Source organism: Cydia fagiglandana, chromosome 26, assembly GCF_963556715.1.
Source record: "Cydia fagiglandana chromosome 26, ilCydFagi1.1, whole genome shotgun sequence".
Taxonomy (NCBI): domain Eukaryota; kingdom Metazoa; phylum Arthropoda; class Insecta; order Lepidoptera; family Tortricidae; genus Cydia; species Cydia fagiglandana.
The window spans coordinates 6,452,048-6,473,366 of record NC_085957.1 but is presented as its reverse complement, the minus strand read 5'-3'; the positions used below and the strand labels follow the sequence as shown (position 1 = coordinate 6,473,366).

Here is a 21,319-nt window from a genome sequence, read left to right as displayed (position 1 = left end):
ATAAACCAATAATGTTTTTAACCCCAATACTTATCATATTCGACATAGCTTATCTGAATTAAACTTTTTTTAAATAATGTATAGGTACCTATACCTACTTATTTAGGTAAATGTATGCTTAATAAATTAAAGGTGAAGCAAATGAATACCTATATTAATTCATAGTTCAAGCCGATCACAAATAAAGGAACCTATGTAACCAATAGAGCCCTATTAAAAACAGCAAAATAGGTCCCTATATAAGTGTAATTGTAATTTACTTATGACACAATGACATGGACAAGCATACCAAATACAAAAATAGCGCAAAATATATAACTCCTATAATCTCGTTTATCCGTGTGAATAATTTTACGAAAATCTGTTTAGACGAAGCCACGAAAGCGCAGTCTTTGGATTCGTATTAGCGTTAGCACACTTTTGACCTAGTTTTGGCGATTACGAAAAATATTCCTCTTTTTACACTTCTTATAGAAATAACTAAAACGGTTTCATACGAATACTCTGTATGTCTGTTTGTCTCTTCACGCTTAAGCCGCAGAACCGATTTAGATGAAATGTGGTAGAGTTAGACCATATACAGGGTGATTCCGGGGTCGTGGAGCAAGCGATCAAGGCATGATACACAAGCCCATACTGAACAACTTTTACTATGGGACCAACTCCGAAATCGCGAAAAAAAAAATTGGTAGTTTCATACATTTCGGCCGATCACATGTTGTCGTGTTCTATGGGAAGGCCAGTTTTTTTTCGCGATTTCGGATTTGGTCCCATAGTAAAGCCAGCGATCAAGGCATAATACAGTGATCGGCCGAAATGTATGAAACTACCAATTTTTTTTTCGCGATTTCGGAGTTGGTCCCATAGTAAAAGTTGTTCAGTATGGGCTTGTGTATCATGCCTTGATCGCTTGCTCCACGACCCCGGAATCACCCTGTATATAATTGCTAATTTAGCATCGATATTGATAGCCCAAACTGAACAAGTGTTATTTTAAATGTAAAACTTTTATGAAATTATGACGTTTAAATAACACTTGCACAGTCCGTGCCATGAAAATAGCTGCTAACTTACCTTGGTCTAACTCTACGAAGATAGTTTGAGGCCTAAGGATGGACATTGGGCATATGATGGTTTAATACCTATCATCATTTCATGCAGATGAAGTCACCGGCAGAAACTTGTATGTATCATCAGCCATCATCATCATCATCATCATATCAGCTAGAAGACGTCCACTGCTGGACAATCTGGACATAGGCCTCCCCCAAAGAGTGCCGCAATGACCGGTCTTGCGCCACCCGCATCCAGCGGACTCTCGCGACCTTCACCAGGTCATCAGTCCATCTTGGGGGGGGGGGGGGGGGGAACTTGTATGATATATTGAAATAAAAACCGTAAAGGTAATATTTGATAATAGGTAAATAGCTCTACGATGCTACGCTTCTCTAAGTAGTTAAGACATAGAAGTCGAATTAATCTTGATGTCTAAAAGATTAAATCATCAATATCAGTCGATAAGAAGGCGCTGTTAAGCTTAACTTTTCGCAGACTTTCAGGCAACTTTAAGCTAGCCTTCAAGGTCCAAACCCGACCTATTTCAGATAAAAAACGACTGACAACGCCAAAGCCCAGGGTTTGACATAATCTTCGCAGTGCGGACTGCACCAACTTGCCATACCTTCGCCAGCTCCAAAATACCGCCCCACCATAACACATTTTCCGTACATACGCCTTATCATTCTTGGACCCACCTATACATAAACAAAAAGGCGTAAGTACGAGTCATTTTCAATGGAGATACATCATATGTTTACTGGAGAGAAGCTAACTTACTGCCCGTAACAAAATGGCGTATCCACGCGTGGAAATAGAACACTTATGGTGTTTTGTACGAGGGGAGTTACAGCAGTATGCGCACGCAATATCGACCGACGATAAGAACGTCAGTTGACGCGCGGCCTGCGCGTCGATACAACGTGCAATGGGGGAGCTACAGTATCCGGGGGCTCCTAGTGTGGACGACGAGAGACAGTACAGGGCGCCCTTTAGACGCACTCCGCAGTACCGGTGGCCGTCGCAGCCCCCGCAGCCCTCGGCCTTCGCGCCGTGGCGCCGGGCGCCCGCTCCGCCGCGGCCTCCGGACTACCGCCGCAGCGCCAGCTACCCGGGCAAACCTGATGAACCCTACCAGGTAGACTATTCAGTAGGCTATTTAACCTTATCACACCCAAAAACAGGTAAATACGTTAAAACAAATTTGAAAATCGAAATGCCACGTTCGCGTACACGTCAAATTGTTTTCAACTGACACACCGAGTGTTTTATAATCTGTACCACGACTCTTGTAAAAGAAAAAGGCTGTTTCCATTCTTTAAAACGTACTTCGATTCTTATAATTACAGAATTTACACGTTCGAAGCGTGAATTTCAGTAATTTTCAGCTGTGTCACGACTTGTTTTGCTACGTCAAAACTTGATAAATCGATTAGGTTCTGAAGGTACTAGTCTAGCTTTTGTTTTTATTGATAGTAAATAAAATTGCTTACGCTATAAAATGTGAAAAAAAACGAAATGGAAGTATTCACTTAGTAAAACTACGTTGTATGTAAATGTCAGTGTGAAAATGGAAAAATTGACAACGCAAGATACCTAAAGATTTTACTATAGTCAGACCGAAAAAAGTCTGCAGCGATTTTGATAGCCCACGCAGTGCAAGTGTCATTTTAAACGTGAAACTTCTATGAAATTACGACGTATAAATAACACTTGCACTGCGTGGGCTATCAAAATCGCTGCAGACTTTTCTTGGAGTAGCTCTAGATATATCTCTCTTTTTTGAAATTGTAAGTACTGTTGCTTAAAATGTTGATGAGAAATGCAAGCAATGATAAAGTCGGACCAAGCCTACTCTGCATGACTTTTGCAATTGAAAAGTGTGGTAATGTCATAATAATGTCAAATTTCTATTAAAATGTTAAGTTTATAGAAATGACAAATGACACTATCTTACTTTGTTATGTTCAAATCGGTGCAGATAGAGTCGGACCAAGAAAAGTCTGCAGCAGATTTGATAGCCCACGCAGTAAGTACAAGTATTTTTATAAACGTCAAACTTGTATGAAATTATGACATATTAATAACACTTGCACTGCGTGGGCTATCAAATCCGCTACAGATATTTGTTGGTCTGACTCTATGACTTACATGGACTCTTATCAATAAACATAAATGAATATCACCTGTTTCAAAAAGAAATCAGGGTTTTTGAGTCAGATAATTTCGTCAATAAACTAATTTCGACGTTTTATACAGCCATATACCCAATACCTGATATTCAACTATCGACCAAGGGCCTTCCTTTTGAACCCACCCAATTCCTTTTTAGCAAACCATACACCTACGTATGTAAACTTGAAAATCACCTGTTTAAAAGGTTTTTGAGTTAGATAATTTCGTGAATAAACTTTATAAACTAATTTCGACGTTTTACATATATATATACAGTCATATGATGCCAGTTCAACTATCGACCAAGGACCTCCCTTGGACCCACCTAATTCCCTTCTAGCATGTAGGTATAATGTAAAATGTAAGACGCGAAGGCTGTCCATTATAAAAGTAGCGTGGTACTCCTGAAATTCAGTCAGCATAATATTATGTCTTGATGTCATTATCTCGGAGGATTAAGACTAAAACCTTACACAAAACGCCTATAAAAAAGGTTCCAGCATGCTTATAAATCTTATAATTCGTAATCCCTACTACGGTTTATAATTTATTAATATAAATTTAAATTACTAAAAGACATAAACAAGAATATAAAACTAAAACTAACTACAATTAAACTAACTAAAACTAAAAATTAAAAATACCTATCAAAATTTGGTGCCTTCGGGAGGGTGCCCAACACGCAGGCAGCGTTCCCTAATCCCTACTAGTATTTTAAATGCAAAAGTAACTCAATCTGTCTGTCTGTATCTCTCTCTGTCTGTCTGTCAGTTACTTCTTCACGAATTTCACGATTAAACCGCTGATTCTTTGGAGTTAGATTTATGGTTTCTCTGTAATTGTTACCTACTTTATAAGATAATGCCATACGAGTATAACGGTAATATAAAATCATCTAACGTTTTCCACTACCAATAAGTAGTTATAGTAGTAATTAATATTTATATCCTTCACAATTCATTAAAAAGTATTAATATTACCTAATCAGTATTAATGCATCCCTGAGAAATATCTAGAGTTCGTCTACTACAGTGTTCAAGGGCAAAATGAGGCAGAGTCATTAAAAACATCATATTTCCATAGAAATATGACTTTAATGATGACATTACCACACATTGCCATTGCAAATGCCCTGCAGAGTTAGCTTGGTCCAACTCCATGCAACTAAATATGATGTTTGTTTAAACTGACATAGAGTAATTAATTTCATTATCTAGCTGATACTTAGATACTTATATTACTACAAACTATAGTGACTCTGTGAGATGTAGACCTCGCGAACCTCCATTACTGCGCCATTTTGAAAAATTTCCAAAAACTGAATCGACAAAAAAATCTATTTAATCATGGAACCTTCTTACAAAATTTCACGAAAATCGATCTAGAACACGCGTATTCGGGAAACGAGACAATCACAAGATCTAGAAACGGTACAGAGATCAACTAGATTTACATTAGATATCGACTAGATGTGACTTGGATATCTAAGTCATAACTTGTCGAAATCGTTCAAGAGGACCTCCAGAATCGCGGAAACGTCAAATTTGACATATCTATCTTACAAATATCTTTAAATTATCCATATCGTAACTTGTTGAAGTCTTGTAGAAATCTAATTCATTTTCCGAATCGAGCCGTTAGGTCACTCTGTAGATGCATTGTTTGTTAAAAAAAAGTGTGTGCGTGTTATCTATGATGTGTGCGTGTGTTTAAAAAAAGGAATAGCGTATGAATAAACGAATAAACACATCTTGTTTACAAACGTAAGGTTAAAATTATTTACTCTAGAATAACGTAAACAAGTTCAATTGACTTAAATAAAACACATATAATGTTATTTCATGTCTCTGTCAGTTAAAATAATAGGTACTCACTATTAAAACTGGCAAATCTATAGTTCGTTGTTTTTAGCATTAGAAAGAACTTGCAAGAAGGTAAGCGATCTTGACACGTCTTTTAATTGAAATACGCTTTTTAAAAATCAGTAATTATTAGGTACTTATGAAAGCAGAAGAATATAAATGATCGTATTAGATTCATAATTGTTACATATTTGCCGTGACTTATTTATTAAACGTGTTTTTCAATAAAAAGACACATCAAGATTGTTTACCTTATACTTCTTACACACCAAGAAATTAACCTCCCTCGTTATTTAATATATTTAAACGAGCAATTCTTATTTATTTATTTATAGGTATATACACGGTGTAACATGAGGAAACCGAATAATTTTAACCACGCATTTCTGAGGTTAAAAGGAGGAAAAAATTTAATATGAGTTTAGGCAAATTCGCCAATAATTTTTTTTTGTTTTGTTTTTTCAATTTTATTAATGTATTTGTACATAAATTAATACTCTACTATTAAAATTAATGTTACTGGTAAACTTGTCACTTAAAACTGATTTTTACATTTTTTTTTCGTAAAACCTACTTTTTGCAAAGTGTTACTTGTCACTTGTTACTTTTTGACATCTATCAATATCACCATTTAAAAGGCCTTTTACACTATGTAACAATAAAAACTTGTTTTTTTTTATTAATATTATCTCTGAAACTATAGGCGAATTAAAAAAAAATATAGGACATTGTTGTCTTTAAATGTAATCAGGAATACGCTATTAAAATTATTCGGTTTCCTCATGTTACACCGTGTATATCAGTAGCGGAGCGTCCATAGAACTCGATTCCCATCGGCTTGTCTAATATTCAGGCTCTTGGGCCGTTTTCTTTAAACTTATGAAGAAAAGGAAGGGCAACTTAGCTGCGGCTTGCCTGCGAACAATCTAGACGCGCCGCCACTGATATATATTACGGGGATCTCGAAAACGGCTCTTATGATTTCGATGAAAGCTATAGGGGTTTCGGGCTCCCAGAAGCTCGATCTCCCAGATACAAAGTGGGCAAATGGTTGACTTAACGCTTTTAGGCATTCTCTACCACGCAGACAAAACATCCTCCAGACTGAGCATAATTGCGCTACCCCCTCTGCCACGCATACGGTAATTTTACTCGATGTTCGAGTCGAAAGTGTTGTGTGACGTCCATGTCTTTGAACGGACCAATCACGGCACGGGACTTCGCTCACCTCGTCCCGCGCACTCCGCATTTTTGGCATCATCGGTTGCATGAAATAATTGCTCTAAAATCGGTCTAGAGGATTCCTAGTCTATGCTCTACCACCTAGATGGTTGGCAGTCCTCAACTGTGCGTTTCTAGAGAAACTTGCCGCCTCACACAGCCAAACTGTGGAATGAACTGTCGCCGGCGGTATTTCCGAACCGACACGACACACAAACCTTCAAGAAAGGACCCTACTATCAAACGCCGGCAAAGCACTTACAACCTCTCTGGTGTACCGGGTGTCCATGTGAGACGGTAATCGCTTACCATCAGGCGATTCGTCTGCTCGGTTGCCTCATATATCATAAAAAACGGAGAGTGGAAATTAGAGTAAAGACACTAGAGACAGTGTAGACTAGAGATGCACCGGATAGTGAATTTGGCCGAATACCGAATATTCGGCGACCGAATCTAGAAATGCATCATAATATTCATAATATCTTAATCCGGCACTGCTTCTACTGCGTAGTTTCTATCACCAAACTGTATGTCTGTTTGCCACCATTTCAATATAAATACCGACCTCTACTTAAAACTAAAGACGCCAATATAACTTTTACTATTTATTAATGTGCCTTATTTGAACAGTTGTCTGCGCGTATAGGTACAGTCGCCATCAGATATATCGGAGCGGCCAAGGTGTTCACAATATCTGAACATGCACTCTAACGCGTTGACAATAGAGGCGTGCTCAGATATTTGTGAGCACCTTGGCCGCTCCGATATATCTGATGGCGACTGTACTACACTTTACTATGAGCAAAAACATATGTAACTTCGTATAAGATGAATAAAGTCTAAGGAAAAAACGTGCCACGGAAATCAAGAAAAAGTCATTCTCGGATAGATGGCGCACACACCTTTGGCCTATGCTCGGCTACATGGCGTGACGACACCGTTTAATATTTAACAATTTTAACACGTAGATATCAGTGAATGAACATGGGTCAAAATGATATAAAAATAATAAAATCATTTATCCATATATATATATTTTTTTTTGATAATTTTATACGTTTTCATTTTGAGTTTTAGTCGTGTGTCGATTGATGGCAGTAAATTTACTGTGACTACAAAATTTACTATGACAGGACCCCTCTATACTATCTATTCTCTTTGCTATGATCGTACCAGTACGGGTCATACCTACAACATCAACAGTCAGTAAAATAAAATATGTCTTCTATTATTACTTTTATAACTAACACGGGACTTACGGCTCGATTCGGGAAATGAATTAGACACTCACTATAAGTATATGAAATAGTAAAGATATGTGTCATTCCACTGCAAAAGGTACCTTATAGCGGCTGGCGCCGCGATTCGGGAAATGAATTAGAGAGTCACTAGATATGAATTACAGTGGAACCTGGATAATTGCAATCTCAAGGGACCGGCCAATTTTTGTCAATTAACCAGGTTTTTCATTTAAGCAGGTCGTGTCAATTAACGAGGTTCAAAAAATGGTTGTGTCAATTATAGAGGTTTTCATTAATAGAGGTTGCGTTCTGACAAATTTCGTTTATGGAGGTGCAAATAACCATTTTAAGTAGATTTACACGCTTACATTCTATATATTGCTTCCGTCGATACTTGCACTTTTACACTACATTAATTACCACTTTATTTTCTTATCATTTGGGTTTAAAAAATTCCCTTGAATTGTAGAAGAAAGTTTTATTAGAATATAAAAAGCATACTTTGTTTTTTATTGATCAAAACTATTTCACCTACTACAGGCTGTGATAGATACCCAATAAATAAATTAAATTCTGGATGGAGATATAAATAAAATGATCATTGCTATTAAAATATTGTTTCTGCTGTATAGAACTACATTATTTCAATTACAGAGGTAATAAGCAAGACTCGTTTCAATAATAGAGGTAAAAACAAGAGCAAAAATAACGGATTTTTTTAGCACAGTGTCAATTACAGAGGTCTTAAGTTGCGATGTGGTCAATTATAGAGGCAAAATTACGAAAAGCACTAAAATCTAAATTGCAATTATAGAGGTTCCAAAATTTCAATTATAGAGGCCTTTTGGTCTCAAGGGACCGGGACCGGACTTTTGGTTGCAATTATTGAGGTTTTCCATTTATCCAGGTGCCAATTAACCAGGTTTCACTGTAGTGAAGATATGTGACGTTCCACGGAAAAAGGTACCTTATGGTGGCCGGCGCATACGTCGCATAGCGCCGCAATACTATTGGAGCGGCGTTAATAATAGCGTAAGTGTCAACCGCCATAATTTAAAGTACCTTTACCCGTGGGACGACACATGTCTTTACTATATCGTATCTAGTTGATCTCTAATTCATTTCCGTTAATCGCGTAAAACTTAAGTTTATTTATGGCCTGACGTATTAAATCAATATATTAACTGCCGTATTCGAACTTCAAGATATTAACTAGAGATGACACGTACTAAATCCATTCTAGATACGTTATAGTTTAGATACCAACTAGTTCTCTTTTGCAGCGCAATTCGGACAACCGATGTCACTTTTACGTTAAGCGTAAGATATCTATTACATGTGAATTGGATCTCTAAGTCATATCCTGTGGAAATCGTTCAAGAGTATCTCCAGAATCGCGCAAATGTCGAATTTGACAGGTTAGATCTTAAACATATCGTTATCGTATCTTGGTGATGTCTAAAAGCATTAAAAGATATCTAATAGATGTCTATTTCAAAATCCGAATCGGGCCCTAAGCCTTCTATTGTCACTGAAAGTTGAAAACGGGGAATTAGCCTTCAAAAGGAATATTTTATCCCTCGAAATGTTTTGATGTTGTATATCATTACATCCTTAAGCCTTACACAAATTGTTATAATATTTTCACAAATTGTAATAATACGGGGCATTATCTATGAAAAGGGACCTTATCGTCGATGGCGCTTGCGCCGCACAGCATCGCGCGGCGTTGTATTTATATCGGAGCATCGATAATAAAGGCGTAAGCGCCATCGACAATAAGGTCCCTTTTCATAGATAACGTCACATATTTTTCCTGAAACCCGGAAGAGATCAAATGAATTTTGTTTAGACTTTACATCGCCCAATATCGTTCTGACATTTGAAATGAGATTTGAGGTGATTGTGAGAAAGAGACAGAACTTAACACGGTCACAAAATAAATAATAGTACTAGGTACAGAAGACTCACTCTCTAACAAAACGCGTCTGTCACGATCAGCCCAGATGTAACCGCTAGGTGGCGACAGCGCCACGCGCGGCTTAGGGCAAACCCCAAAATTGGGGTCGAACGGATGTACTTTTAGCTACCTGTAGCAAAGCGACGAAATCGCGGAGTGAGCCACGTCTGACACGGTTTGCAAAGTTTAATTAAGTTAGATCAAGAAAAGTCTGCAGAGATTTTGATAGCCCACGCAGCGCAAGTGTTATTTTAAACGTCAAACTTGTATGAAATTATGACGTATAGGTAAATAACACTGGCACTGCGTGGACTATCAAAACCGCTGTAGACTTTTTTTTGGTCTAACTCTAGATACTTAGGTGTATTACTTGGCCAAATATGCCAAAGCCTAAATGGAATGGAAAAATGCTGAATTATTATATTATTATAGAATTTTTTTTCAACTCGTTTTTTTTCGTATATCGCAAGCATTTTACTCATTCACTATCATATTATCATCAGACGGGCTGGACTGTACGCTTGTTTGCAACCATTGTGATACCAAAAATTCTAAAGCAAATAAAAACTATGCTATTACGCAAATTACTCAAGGGAAAATATTGTCATACATACGTACATATAGCGTATGTGACAAAACACGAACGCCTAATGTGATTAGGAAAAACCTAATTAACTCTTTTTTATGTTTTTCATGTCCCTTTCTAATGTCACTTCCATAGTTAGACGAATATAGGGGAGGCTCTGCCATCTTGTGGCCTGAATTAGAAACATGTGTGCACATGTACATTGCTAAAACAAGTGCTACCATCTACCGTTCTCGTTGTTAACTACGCTTCCTTGTTCATCTTCGAGCAACACCGGCTTCCGACACGAAGTTGTCCATAGTAGATTCTGCCATCTTGTGCTTAAGGAGCGAGTACAATGTTTCCATAGTCGGTTAAAATAAAGTTGATTCACCGTCTGCAAAAAAATCTTCTTTTTTATTTCACTCTTTTCTGACGGCTGAGATTTTTGAGACTATTTTCAGTCCCGACAGCTTCATTCACTAGCATATCAATCGCTATGTTCGCGGCGCGAGACAACTCAAGAGCTGTCATGACCGTTTGTATCTACTACGTGTTATACTTTTTGAGAAATGACGACCGAGATTACAGTCTATCTCGGCGGCCCCATTGGCTGGGGTAGCATATCTCGTAACCCGTAAGAAAACTAGGTCGCGGTCCACTAGCCAAGCTCTATGTCGTGACCCTTATGTGCTGTATCTACTACATGTAGTACTTTTAAAATCTGACGGGCGAGATTCGTTGGCTGGGGCTGCGTATCCAAAACAAGCGTGAGAAAACTAGGTCGCGGATTGACACCTAAAGTTCTGTGTCGTGATCATTTGTTTCCTGCATTTGTGTGTAAAACTTTTGATATATGACGGGTGCGATTACTATTGTTCGTGTTGTCGTGACTTCTAGCTATACGCGTGTAAATTTTTTGACATCTGACGGACGAGATTACTGTCGATCCCGGCCGCTTCTCAGGGTTCAGACGCGTGAGGGAAATGAATTACGCGGTGCGAGACTTCCTACGTGCTTCTTGACCCGCTTATTAGTGTAATACTTATGAAATCTGACGGTGGATAGTACTATCGTTCCCGGTGTCGTGGCTCTTGTTGCACTGCCTTGTATAACTCTTTTGAAATCATACGGACGAGATTAGTATTAATCAGGCGCATGAGGGAACTTGATAAGCGCTTCTTGACCTTTATTATTAGTGTAATAATTTTGAAATCTGACGGGTGAGATCACTGTCGATCCCGGCCGCCTCATTGACTGGGCTAGTATCGACCAGCGCGTAAACTAGGTCACGCGGCGCGAGACTCCCTACGCGTGACCCTTATTGGCTACCTATAGGTCATCGTAGGGTAGTAGTAACCTGTCATGCATTGCGTGGGCTATCAAATCCGCTGCAAACTTTTCTTGGTCCGGCTCTAGGATCTTTTTGATCTTTCCCGGTAAACCTCATGTCCATAAGATGTCTTATAGAAAATTTAATTTGATCATTTGCCGGTGTAAGTAATCCGACAAAAAACAGAAGAAAATTGTTAAAAACAAATGTGAAATATGAGCGAAGTTCAATATTAGGAATATAGTTGAGTTGTTGACTCACCGACAAAAGAATTGAGATCTATAGGTGACAAGTTCTGTGCTGTGTCACCCAATTGTGTGTGTGTGTGTGTGTGTGTGTGTGTTTCTGTTTGTCACCAGGCTATACCGGGTGTGGCCTGTAATATGAGCAAAAAATTAAACTGTAGGCTGTACTCCTCATACTGACCAACATTTGTTCAGCGACTTTTAAAAATAACTTGTGGTTTGATTTTTAATACACTTTAAAGTTTATTCTAAGACGCAATGTATTGCAAATTCTGTTATGTTTAAGGCGTGACAAGCAACGTCAGTCACAATGATATGGCGTGGCGATGGCGTCCATTGAAGATAATATTTATTTTGTATGAAAAATAGGGAGTCTAAATACTTCATAATTTTTAAAAGTTGTTGAACAAAAGTGTCACCGTTTGAGGAGTACAATCTAATAGAAACATAGTATGTTTTAATTATTTGCTCATGTTACAGGCCATACCCGGTATATTAATAATGTACTTTTTATTATCACATAATATACATCTGCTTCATTCAGCCAAGTCAACTTCTTGCCATCCGCCTCAGACGGCAGACACTGCCGGCAATGTTGCCAGTAACACGAATCGCGTTGTTTTAAAAACGGTTTGTTTTCGCCGCCGCCTCCGCTTCGGACAATGCATTCCGCTAAAAACGTAAATAAAAACAATTCTTACGTACAGACGGATTTCTCGGTGTATCCTTCACCGTGGGATTGAATAACCTGATCATTGATCAACTATAACATGACTTTCGATGTGCAGCTGGAGTAAAATAAGTTTTTGTCAAAAATTACATATATTACAGTCTGTATCTTTAGGTATTCATAGTTCGTTTTTTAATTTTAGCATTATAAAGAACTTGAAAGAAGGTAAGCGATTTTGGCATGTCTTTTAATTGAAAAACGCTTATTAAAAATCAGTAACTATCATTTATGCAAGCAGAAGAATATAAATGATCGTATTAGATTCATAATAGTTACATATTTGCCGTAACTTATTTTTAAAATGTGTTTTTCAATTAAAAGACACATCAAGATTGTTTACCTTATTTCTAATGCTAAAAAAAACGAACTATAAACAAAAGTACCTAAACAAGCAATTTGTATATTTTCGGGTAGTTATAATAGACAATAGAAGAGGAAGGATGCTTGGGCACCTGATACGACACGACGAATTCATCAAAAATATCATAGGAGGGAAAGTTGAAGCAAACAGGAAGAGGGGAAGACCAAGGAGAGCGTACATGGATCAAATAAAGGAAAAGATCAACGTCGTGTCGTATCGGGCTGTCAAAGAGAAGGCGGAGGACCGCCAAACATGGAAATTGCTCCACCGACAAATGATGATGATAACATTTATTGGTTAACCGCCAAATGGTTAGCCAATACAAAACTTTAACCGTCATTTTTTTTAATAAATATTATAGGACATTCTTACACAGATGGACTAAGTTCCACAGTAAGCTTAAGAAGGCTTGTGTTGTGGGTACTCAGACAACGATATATATAATATATAAATATGTACTTAAATACATAGAAAACAACCATGACTCAGGAACAAATATCTGTGTCATCACACAAATAAATGCCCTTACTGGGATTCGAACCCGGGACCATCGGCTTCACAGGCAGGGTCACTACCCACTAGGCCAGACTGGTCGTCGATTGAAATTTTGATTTGATCACATTTACATTACATCTACTATGCTCTACTGGCTTAAGGAGCCATTTGAGGGTAGATTTTGTTTACTTAAAGAGTCAGAAGAATCCTGCGCGTAGCGAGAGATTCTAGGCGGAAATAATTATGCTACCATGTGACGCATACATACATACTACTTTTCACATCAGGTATATTATGTTTTAAAATATTATTTAAAGTATTTATATGCACAAAAATTAAAAAGTGTCCTAGAATGAAATAGCCATTTTGATGCCTCTTAGCAGGGAAGAAACAACCATATAGGTGTAATAGTACATTATCGATACAAGTGCGAAAAGTAGGAAATTCGCAACGAGTGGCGATAAATTGAAACATGATCGAAGGGAGTGTTTTAAATCGACACGAGATTCGAATTACCTTTTCGCACGTTTATTGTACAACTTTTTACAGTACATATGGCCCTATAACTTTTGACATGCGCACGAAAAGTACAATTTTACGCACTATGCGGGAAAGTAGGACCATATGTACTGTAAAAGCCATTTTCCGAATAAGTGATGTTAAATGTATTTTTAGGGTTCCGTACCCAAAGGGTAAAACGGGACCTAAGACTCTGCTGTCCGTCCGTCCGTCCGTCTGTCTGTCACCAGGCTGTATCTCACGAACCGTGATAGCTAGACAGTTGAAATTTTCACAGATGATGTATTTCTGTTGCCGCTGTAACAACAAATACTAAAATCAGAATAAAATTAAGATGGGGCTCCCATACAACAAACGTGATTTTTGACCGAAGTTAAGCAACGTCGGGCGGGGTCAGTACTTGGATGGGTGACCGTTTCTTTTTTGCATTATAGTACGGTACCCTTTGTGCGCGAGTCCGACTCGCACTTGCCCTGTTTTTTACAGCCTAGTCCCGTATTCTGTAAATCAGCTGTTACATAACGCCACGTGTGCCGCTGACCCAGTTCCGCCCGCAATGCGCCACTCTGATTGGCTGCGCCAAGCCAGTGTTGCCATAACGCGGATTTACTGGAATATATTACGTTAAAGTTAAGGACTGGTATGTAAACAAATACAGGATGTCAAGCGGCAGAATTCCGATTTAAAATTCAAATATTTTTTGAATGCGAAGAGTGTTTTTTTTTAAACAATTATGGCCTGGATGCGAGTCCTTTAAGCCAAACGCGAAGTGTGTTTAAGGGGTGTTTTTTAGTTCGTCTTTTTAGCATTAGAAAAAGACTTGACGTGTCTTTTAATTGAAAAACGCTTTTTAAAAATCAGTAGCTATTACTTATGAACGCAAAAGAATGTAAATAATCGTATATGATTCATAATTGTTACACATTTGCCGTGACTTTTTTTTAATCGGTTCAACCGTCATTAATTCCCCTTAAAACCTTGCTTTTAATTTTTAAGAGATTTTTTTAAATAAAAACTATCCTATGTTCTTCCCCGGGACTCAAAATATCTAAATCGGTTCAGCGGTTATTAGATCCCCATACAAAATTCCACCTCCCTTTTCTCACCCTTAAGGGATGATTTTTGAGATTAAAAGTATGCTATGTTATTCCCTGGGACTCAAACTATCTCTGTACTAAATTTTAACTAAATTGGTTTAGCGATTTAGGCGTGAAGAGGAATTAAAAAAAGTATATTTTTTATATTTTATATGTTTTTACTTCGGAATTCGGAATGGTGTCATTATGATATCATAAATGAATTCTGCATCCCTGATTTATATAAAAATGATACCAAACTCTACAGCTTAAATGATATAGAATATCAAGATCAAGTTGAGAGCCCCACCCCCCTAAAAATTTACATTAAAAATCTCGGTGGCTCCACTTCTTAAATCCATCCTTGGGTCCTAAGGACCAATGAAATCCTGCCAAAGGAAATCTCTTGTTCACGCAACGCCGTATTTTAGGCCCAGCCCCTTCCGCTATTATCTTTAAAAGTTGTGACTGTAATTAACAAATAAGTTATAGGTAAATAATGTCGTAGTTATAATAATTGAATAATATGTAAATTGTGACCTGTAATTTATCATTACCAATAAAGGATGTCTATGTCTATGTCTATGTCTAATGGGGCTATTTCAATTAACATGTTTCAAATTTCAAGGTCCTTTCTTCAATGGTTTAGGCTGTATGTTGTCGGTCCTTATAGTCCGTTTTTTTAGCATTAGAAAGAACTTCGCAGAAGTAATAAGCTTGTGATTCCAAATCCGGCACTTTTAGCGGTAATAATGTGAAGTAAATTATATGTATTGACCATGCTACATTAGATAATTCAATAATTATAAACAATTAAAGAGCCTGATAAAAACTGCACGCCAAGTGCGAGTCGGACTCGCCCATGAAGGGTTCCGTAACAGCAAGTAACATAATAAAATTGGGGTTTACGGTTTATGACGTATTAAAAAATAAGTGTTCCGTAAACAAAGTTTTGTACGGAACACTAAAAACTACTTGCCAGGTGGAAGTTTGCATGGTAATGTACATGATATATTTTTTTTAGGTTTATCATTCTTTTATTTTAGAAGTTACAGGGGGGGGGGGGCACACATTTTACCACTTTGGAAGTGTCTCTCGCGCAAACTATTCAGTTTAGAAGAAAATGATACTAGAAACCTCAATATCATTTTTGAAGACCTATCCATAGATACCCCACACGTATGCAGGGTTTGATGAAAAAAAAAATTTAAGTTTCAGTTCTATGTATGGGGAACCCGTTGTTTTTTTTCTATTTTTGTATAAAAATCTTAATGGGGTTCACAGAATACATCTACTCACCAAGTTTCAACAGTATATTGCTTATACTTTCGGAAAAAAGTGGCTGTGACATACGGATGGACAGACAGACCGACAGACATGACGAATCTATAAGGGTTCCGTTTTTTTGCCATTTGGCTACGGAACCCTAAAAACGAACTATAGTAATGGAACTAACTATATAATATAACGAACTATAGAATTAAATGTACCTACACTAGTCTAGTGTACATTTCATTCTATAGCGTGACGTGACGTTCGAGTTTGCATTAAGTCTCAATTTGTAAGAATATTGAGTTTCCAAAACATCCCGCTTGGCGTGCTGTTCACAATCTCATTCAAAACGGCACGTCCGTCAAGCTATCGAATGAACACTTGGGCCCACTTGCATTCCACTAACCCGGGGTTAACCCATTAAACCTGGATTTACCATGGTTACCAGTACAATTTGACACTGGATTATGCAAGTGGAATGGTGCAAGTGGCCCTTAGGGGTTCTGTTTTATATGTATAGGTATGTATGTTGTATGCTTAGCTATAAGTTTATGCCTAGACAGGCTTATGTCTAGCTGTTTTTATCGATTTCCCAAGGTCACTGCAGTGCCTCGCCGTTTGGCACCCGACTCGGAGCCCAGCTTGAGAGTTAGAGCATGAATAGGTATACATATACAATGCAGTTGGCAGGTTTAATTACACAAACGGGTCTACCGTGATATAATTTAATTGTTTTTACCTTTAATTCCGACGTTTCAGCTGAGTTGCACCAGCTGTGGTCGCGGAAAGACTGACGTCCCGACAAATGTCAACGGAGATATTAATAAAACACCACTAAACTAACCGAAATTAGTTTATAAAAATGTTCGGGGTAGACAAAGAATTTGCAGCTACCCGTTAACTTCAACTTTAACTTTAACGGTTAAAGTTTAATGTTTATTGTCCACGGCACGACACGCAACACTCACAGTATCCGTACACTGGTCCGAAGATATATCCGCTGGTTTCAACATTTGAATCACTGGCCCCCAATTAATCAATTAATTTGTGTAATTATAAATATGTGTACAAAACGCGAGAGTTTAAAGTGTTATTATTACAATGCAGTTGGCAGGTTTCCCCATTAACCGACTTCAAAGAAAAGTTGTCACCATTAACCGACTTCAAAGTAGAGTTGTCAAGGCATTTTTGCGTAGGTTTACATTACTCATTGCACACCTCACATAAGGCGCTATTCGGGAAATGAATTAGAGAGTCACTAGATATGAAATAGTAAAGATATGTGACGTTCCACGGCAAAAGGTACCTTATGCGACGTAAGCGCCAGCCGCCATAGGTACCTTTTGCCGTGGAACGTCACATAATATTTACTATTTCATATCTAGTGAATCTCTAATACTGCGAATCTCTTATGCGACGTAAGCGCCAGCCGCCATAAGGTACCTTTTGCCGTGGGACGTCACATATATTTACTATTTTATATCTAGTGAATCTCTACTACTTACATTTCCCGAATCGCGCCGATAGTTTACAATAAATGGTTTAGAACAGGATTTAAATTTTCACCATCACTAGCTGATGAGCCATGAAGGCGATCTTTATTCTTCAAAAACTGATGGAAAACTTGCATTTTATTCACTAAACTCATCAGCATCACTATAGAGTGATAAAGTAAAGGTTTTTCGTCTTGACTGGTAGAATTAACTTTTAAGTAACCTTTTTGGACGATAAACATTTAAAGACGTTAATTTTTACATTATTTACAGTTAGTTTTTTCGACGTTTTCAATTAGTGCCAGCCGCTAAGAGCGTTTTTGCATCGTCCGTAAAGTGGCCCACTGATTAACAGTCCGCTGGACGGTATCGGCCTGTCAGTTAGAACAAAATTTTGACAGTTCCGAACAACTGACAGGCCGATACCGTCCGGCGGACTGTTAATCAGTGGGCCCCTTAACGGTCACACGGTACTCACGGTCAAGGTCGTATGAAAATAAGATGAAAACCAGATAAAATTTAAAGCAAATTCAGCCTCCATATCTCTATGAATAAAGCATAATAATTGTTCAGATGAATCCAAGGCCCTCTACGAGGCGTAGCGCTGCTACGCCGTAGCACTTAGCCGAGAAAGGTCAATAATAGTACGCCTCTTCAGTCTGAGAAAGTGACCTTGAGAACTATTTGTATTTGAGTTTTAGGGTTCCGTAGCCATTTTTAAAGCGAGGTTTACGGCGCGATTCGGGAAATGAATTAGAGATTTACTAGATATGAAATAGTAAAGATATGTGATGTTCCACGGCAAAAGGTACCATTGCCCCGGCTGAATATTGGAGCGGCGTTAATAATAGCGTAAGCGCCAGCCGCCATAAGGTACCTTTTGATGTGGAACGTCACATATCTTTACTGTTTCATATCTAGTGAATCTCTAAATCATTTCCCGAATCGTGCCGTTAGACTAGCAAAAACTTCAGAATCAGAATCAGAATCAGAATGCTTTATTTGTGAAACATTAGGTAACTTGCATGAAATTGTCAGTACAGTCGCCATCAGATATATCGGAGCGGCCAAGGTGTTCACAATATCTGAACACACACACTCTAACGCCCTGACAATAGAGGCGCGTTCAGATATTTGTGAGCACCTTGACCGCTCCGATATATCTGATGGCGACTGTACCTACTCGTACATTGCGGCTTTTGATCAAACATTTGAATGCAAGGCAGTTTATCTTATTACCTAGGGCCCGATTCGGATTTTGAAATAGACATTAGATATCTTATAGACATCACCAAGATACGATAACGATATATTTAAGATCTAACCTGTCAAATTTGACATTTGCGCGATTCTGAAGATACTCTTGAACGATTTCCACAGGATATGACTTAGAGATCCAATTCACATCTAATAGATATCTTACTCTATCTAACGTAAACGTGACATTGGGCACCCGAATTGCGCTGCAAAAGAGAACTAGTTGATATCTAAACTATAACGTATCTAGAATGGATCTAGTACGTGTCGTCTCTTGTGAATATCTTGATGTTCGAATACGGCAGCTACGGCGCGATTCGGGTAATGAATTAGACATTCACTAGATATGAAATAGTAACGATATGCGACGTTCCACGGCAAAGGGTACCCTATGGCGGTTGGCGCTTACGCTATTATTAACGCCGCTCCATCAATATTATTGCGGCCATAAGGTACCTTTTGCCGTGGAACGTCACATATCGTTACTATTTCATATCTAGTGAATGTCTAATTGGGGTCATCCATTAATTACATCACACGTTTAGGGGGAGGGAGGGGGTCAAGAAAATGTGACATATTGTGACATTGGGGAGGGGGGAGACCCAAACTTTGTGACGTCACTTTAACTTCATCAGTAAGTCACACTAGGGGGGAGGGGTTTGCCAAATGTGACCAAGTGTGACAAAGAGGGGGGGGAGGGGTCAAAAAACCTAGAAAAACGTGTGACGTAATTAATGGATGACCCATGTGAATATCTTGATGTTCGAATACGGCAGCTAGTCGGCAAATTAACTTAAATTGCATGCAACTTCTTGCTAGTCTACGCCTCGCTTTCGATATGAAAGTCGCTAGAGACCTCATACTATTCTCATTGATTGACACTGTAACAAAGTCTCCCCTCCTTCCTCGCGTTATCCCGGCATTTCGCCACGGCTCATGAGAGCCTGGGGTCCGCTTGACAACTAATCCCATGATTTGACGTAGGCACTAGTTTTTACGAAAGCGACTGCCATCTGACCTTCCAACCCAGAGGGTAAACTAGGCCTTATTGGGATTAGTCCGGTTTCCTCACGATGTTTTCCTTCACCGAAAAGCGACTGGTGAATATCAAATGATATTTCGTACAATAAGTTCCGAAAAACTCATTGGTACGAGCCGGGGTTTGAACCCGCGACCTCCAGATTGCAAGTCGCACGCTCTCACCGCTAGGCCACCAGCGCTTCAGCGCGCTTTGACACTGTAACAAAGTACAGTCAGTCAAGTCACCTGCAATTAGGGTTACCAGATACAAATTTAGAATTTCCTGACAAAATTCCTGATTTCCAAATATTTTTCCTGACATTGATATTTTTGACGACGGGGTCTAGCCGTTAGCGATGGCCACCCGATTGAGCCGATAGCAGCGTTTATTAATTTAAGTTTTTTATTAAATTCTCTTTATTTATCTTTCTTCTTAGGCTAGGTCATTTATAATATGAATATAAAAGTAAAATATAAAAATACTTACAAAACAATAAAAAATACATATAAACACATTATAAAAAACCTAACCTAGGGTGCCGCCGGCAGCGGGGCAGGGCCCAAGCTGCCGGTGGTCAGGGCCGCAGAGTGAGGAACCAACGTACTATACGCGCCGTGTCCAAAATAACCGCCTTCTGCATCTTCCTTCATTATTAAATTTATTATTTGTGTTAATTGAAGTAATAAAAAGGTACTTTATACAAAAGTCTATAAATTCCAAAAATTCCTGACATTTTCGTGTTCCGTCGCCATTCCTGACAAAAGGCCAAAATTCCTGACATGTCAGGAAAATTCCTGTCATCTGGTAAATCTGCTATAACATGTTACCTACTCTTCGAAGGCCGCAAAAATATGTCACACGATTTTATGACTCCACAAATAAGATCGTGTCAGATATTTTTGCGTCCTTCGAAGAGCAACATATTATTGCAGGTGACTGTACAAAATGGGTAGGAAATTTAATTATTTGAATGTACGGTACGATTGTCACTTTTGCTAGGTCCCCAGGAATATGAAAGCATTTTTCTTAAAGTTGTGACTTCGCTCGCTCTCGGTCAAAACTACGTAAAAATATGTCACGGCCGAACAGATGCCGACTTGAACCAATTGCTATTGAAAACTAATCAATGCACAGATAAGCCGTTATTGGTTGATAACAAATGCACGTGTTAGAAACCTACCTACTATAGTCTGTATCTTTAGGTATTTAAAAAAACCGGGCAAGTGCGAGTCGGACTCGCGTACGAAGGGTTCCGTATCATAAAGCAAAAAAAAAACGGAAAAAAAAGCAAAAAGAAAACGGTCGCCCATCCAAGTACTGACCACGACCGACGTTGCTTAACTTTGGTCAAAAATCACGTTTGCTGTATGGGAGCCCCACTTAAATCTTTATTTTATTGTTTTTAGTATTTGTTGCTATAGCGGCAACAGAAATACA

The 21,319-nt window shown here is 38.4% G+C and overlaps 1 protein-coding gene across 1 annotated transcript in view; it reads left to right on the top strand.

Annotated features, from left to right (window-relative positions):
• The first annotated feature begins 1,935 nt into the window (after positions 1 to 1,935).
• The window catches only part of LOC134677421 (translational regulator orb2), a 99,452-nt gene continuing 80,068 nt past the window's right edge, over positions 1,936 to 21,319 (top strand). Inside the window, exon 1 of the mRNA XM_063535878.1 lies at positions 1,936 to 2,194. Within this exon, the coding sequence (XP_063391948.1) occupies positions 1,985 to 2,194 (210 nt within the window). The 5' untranslated portion in view covers positions 1,936 to 1,984. The remainder of the gene's footprint in view (positions 2,195 to 21,319) is intronic.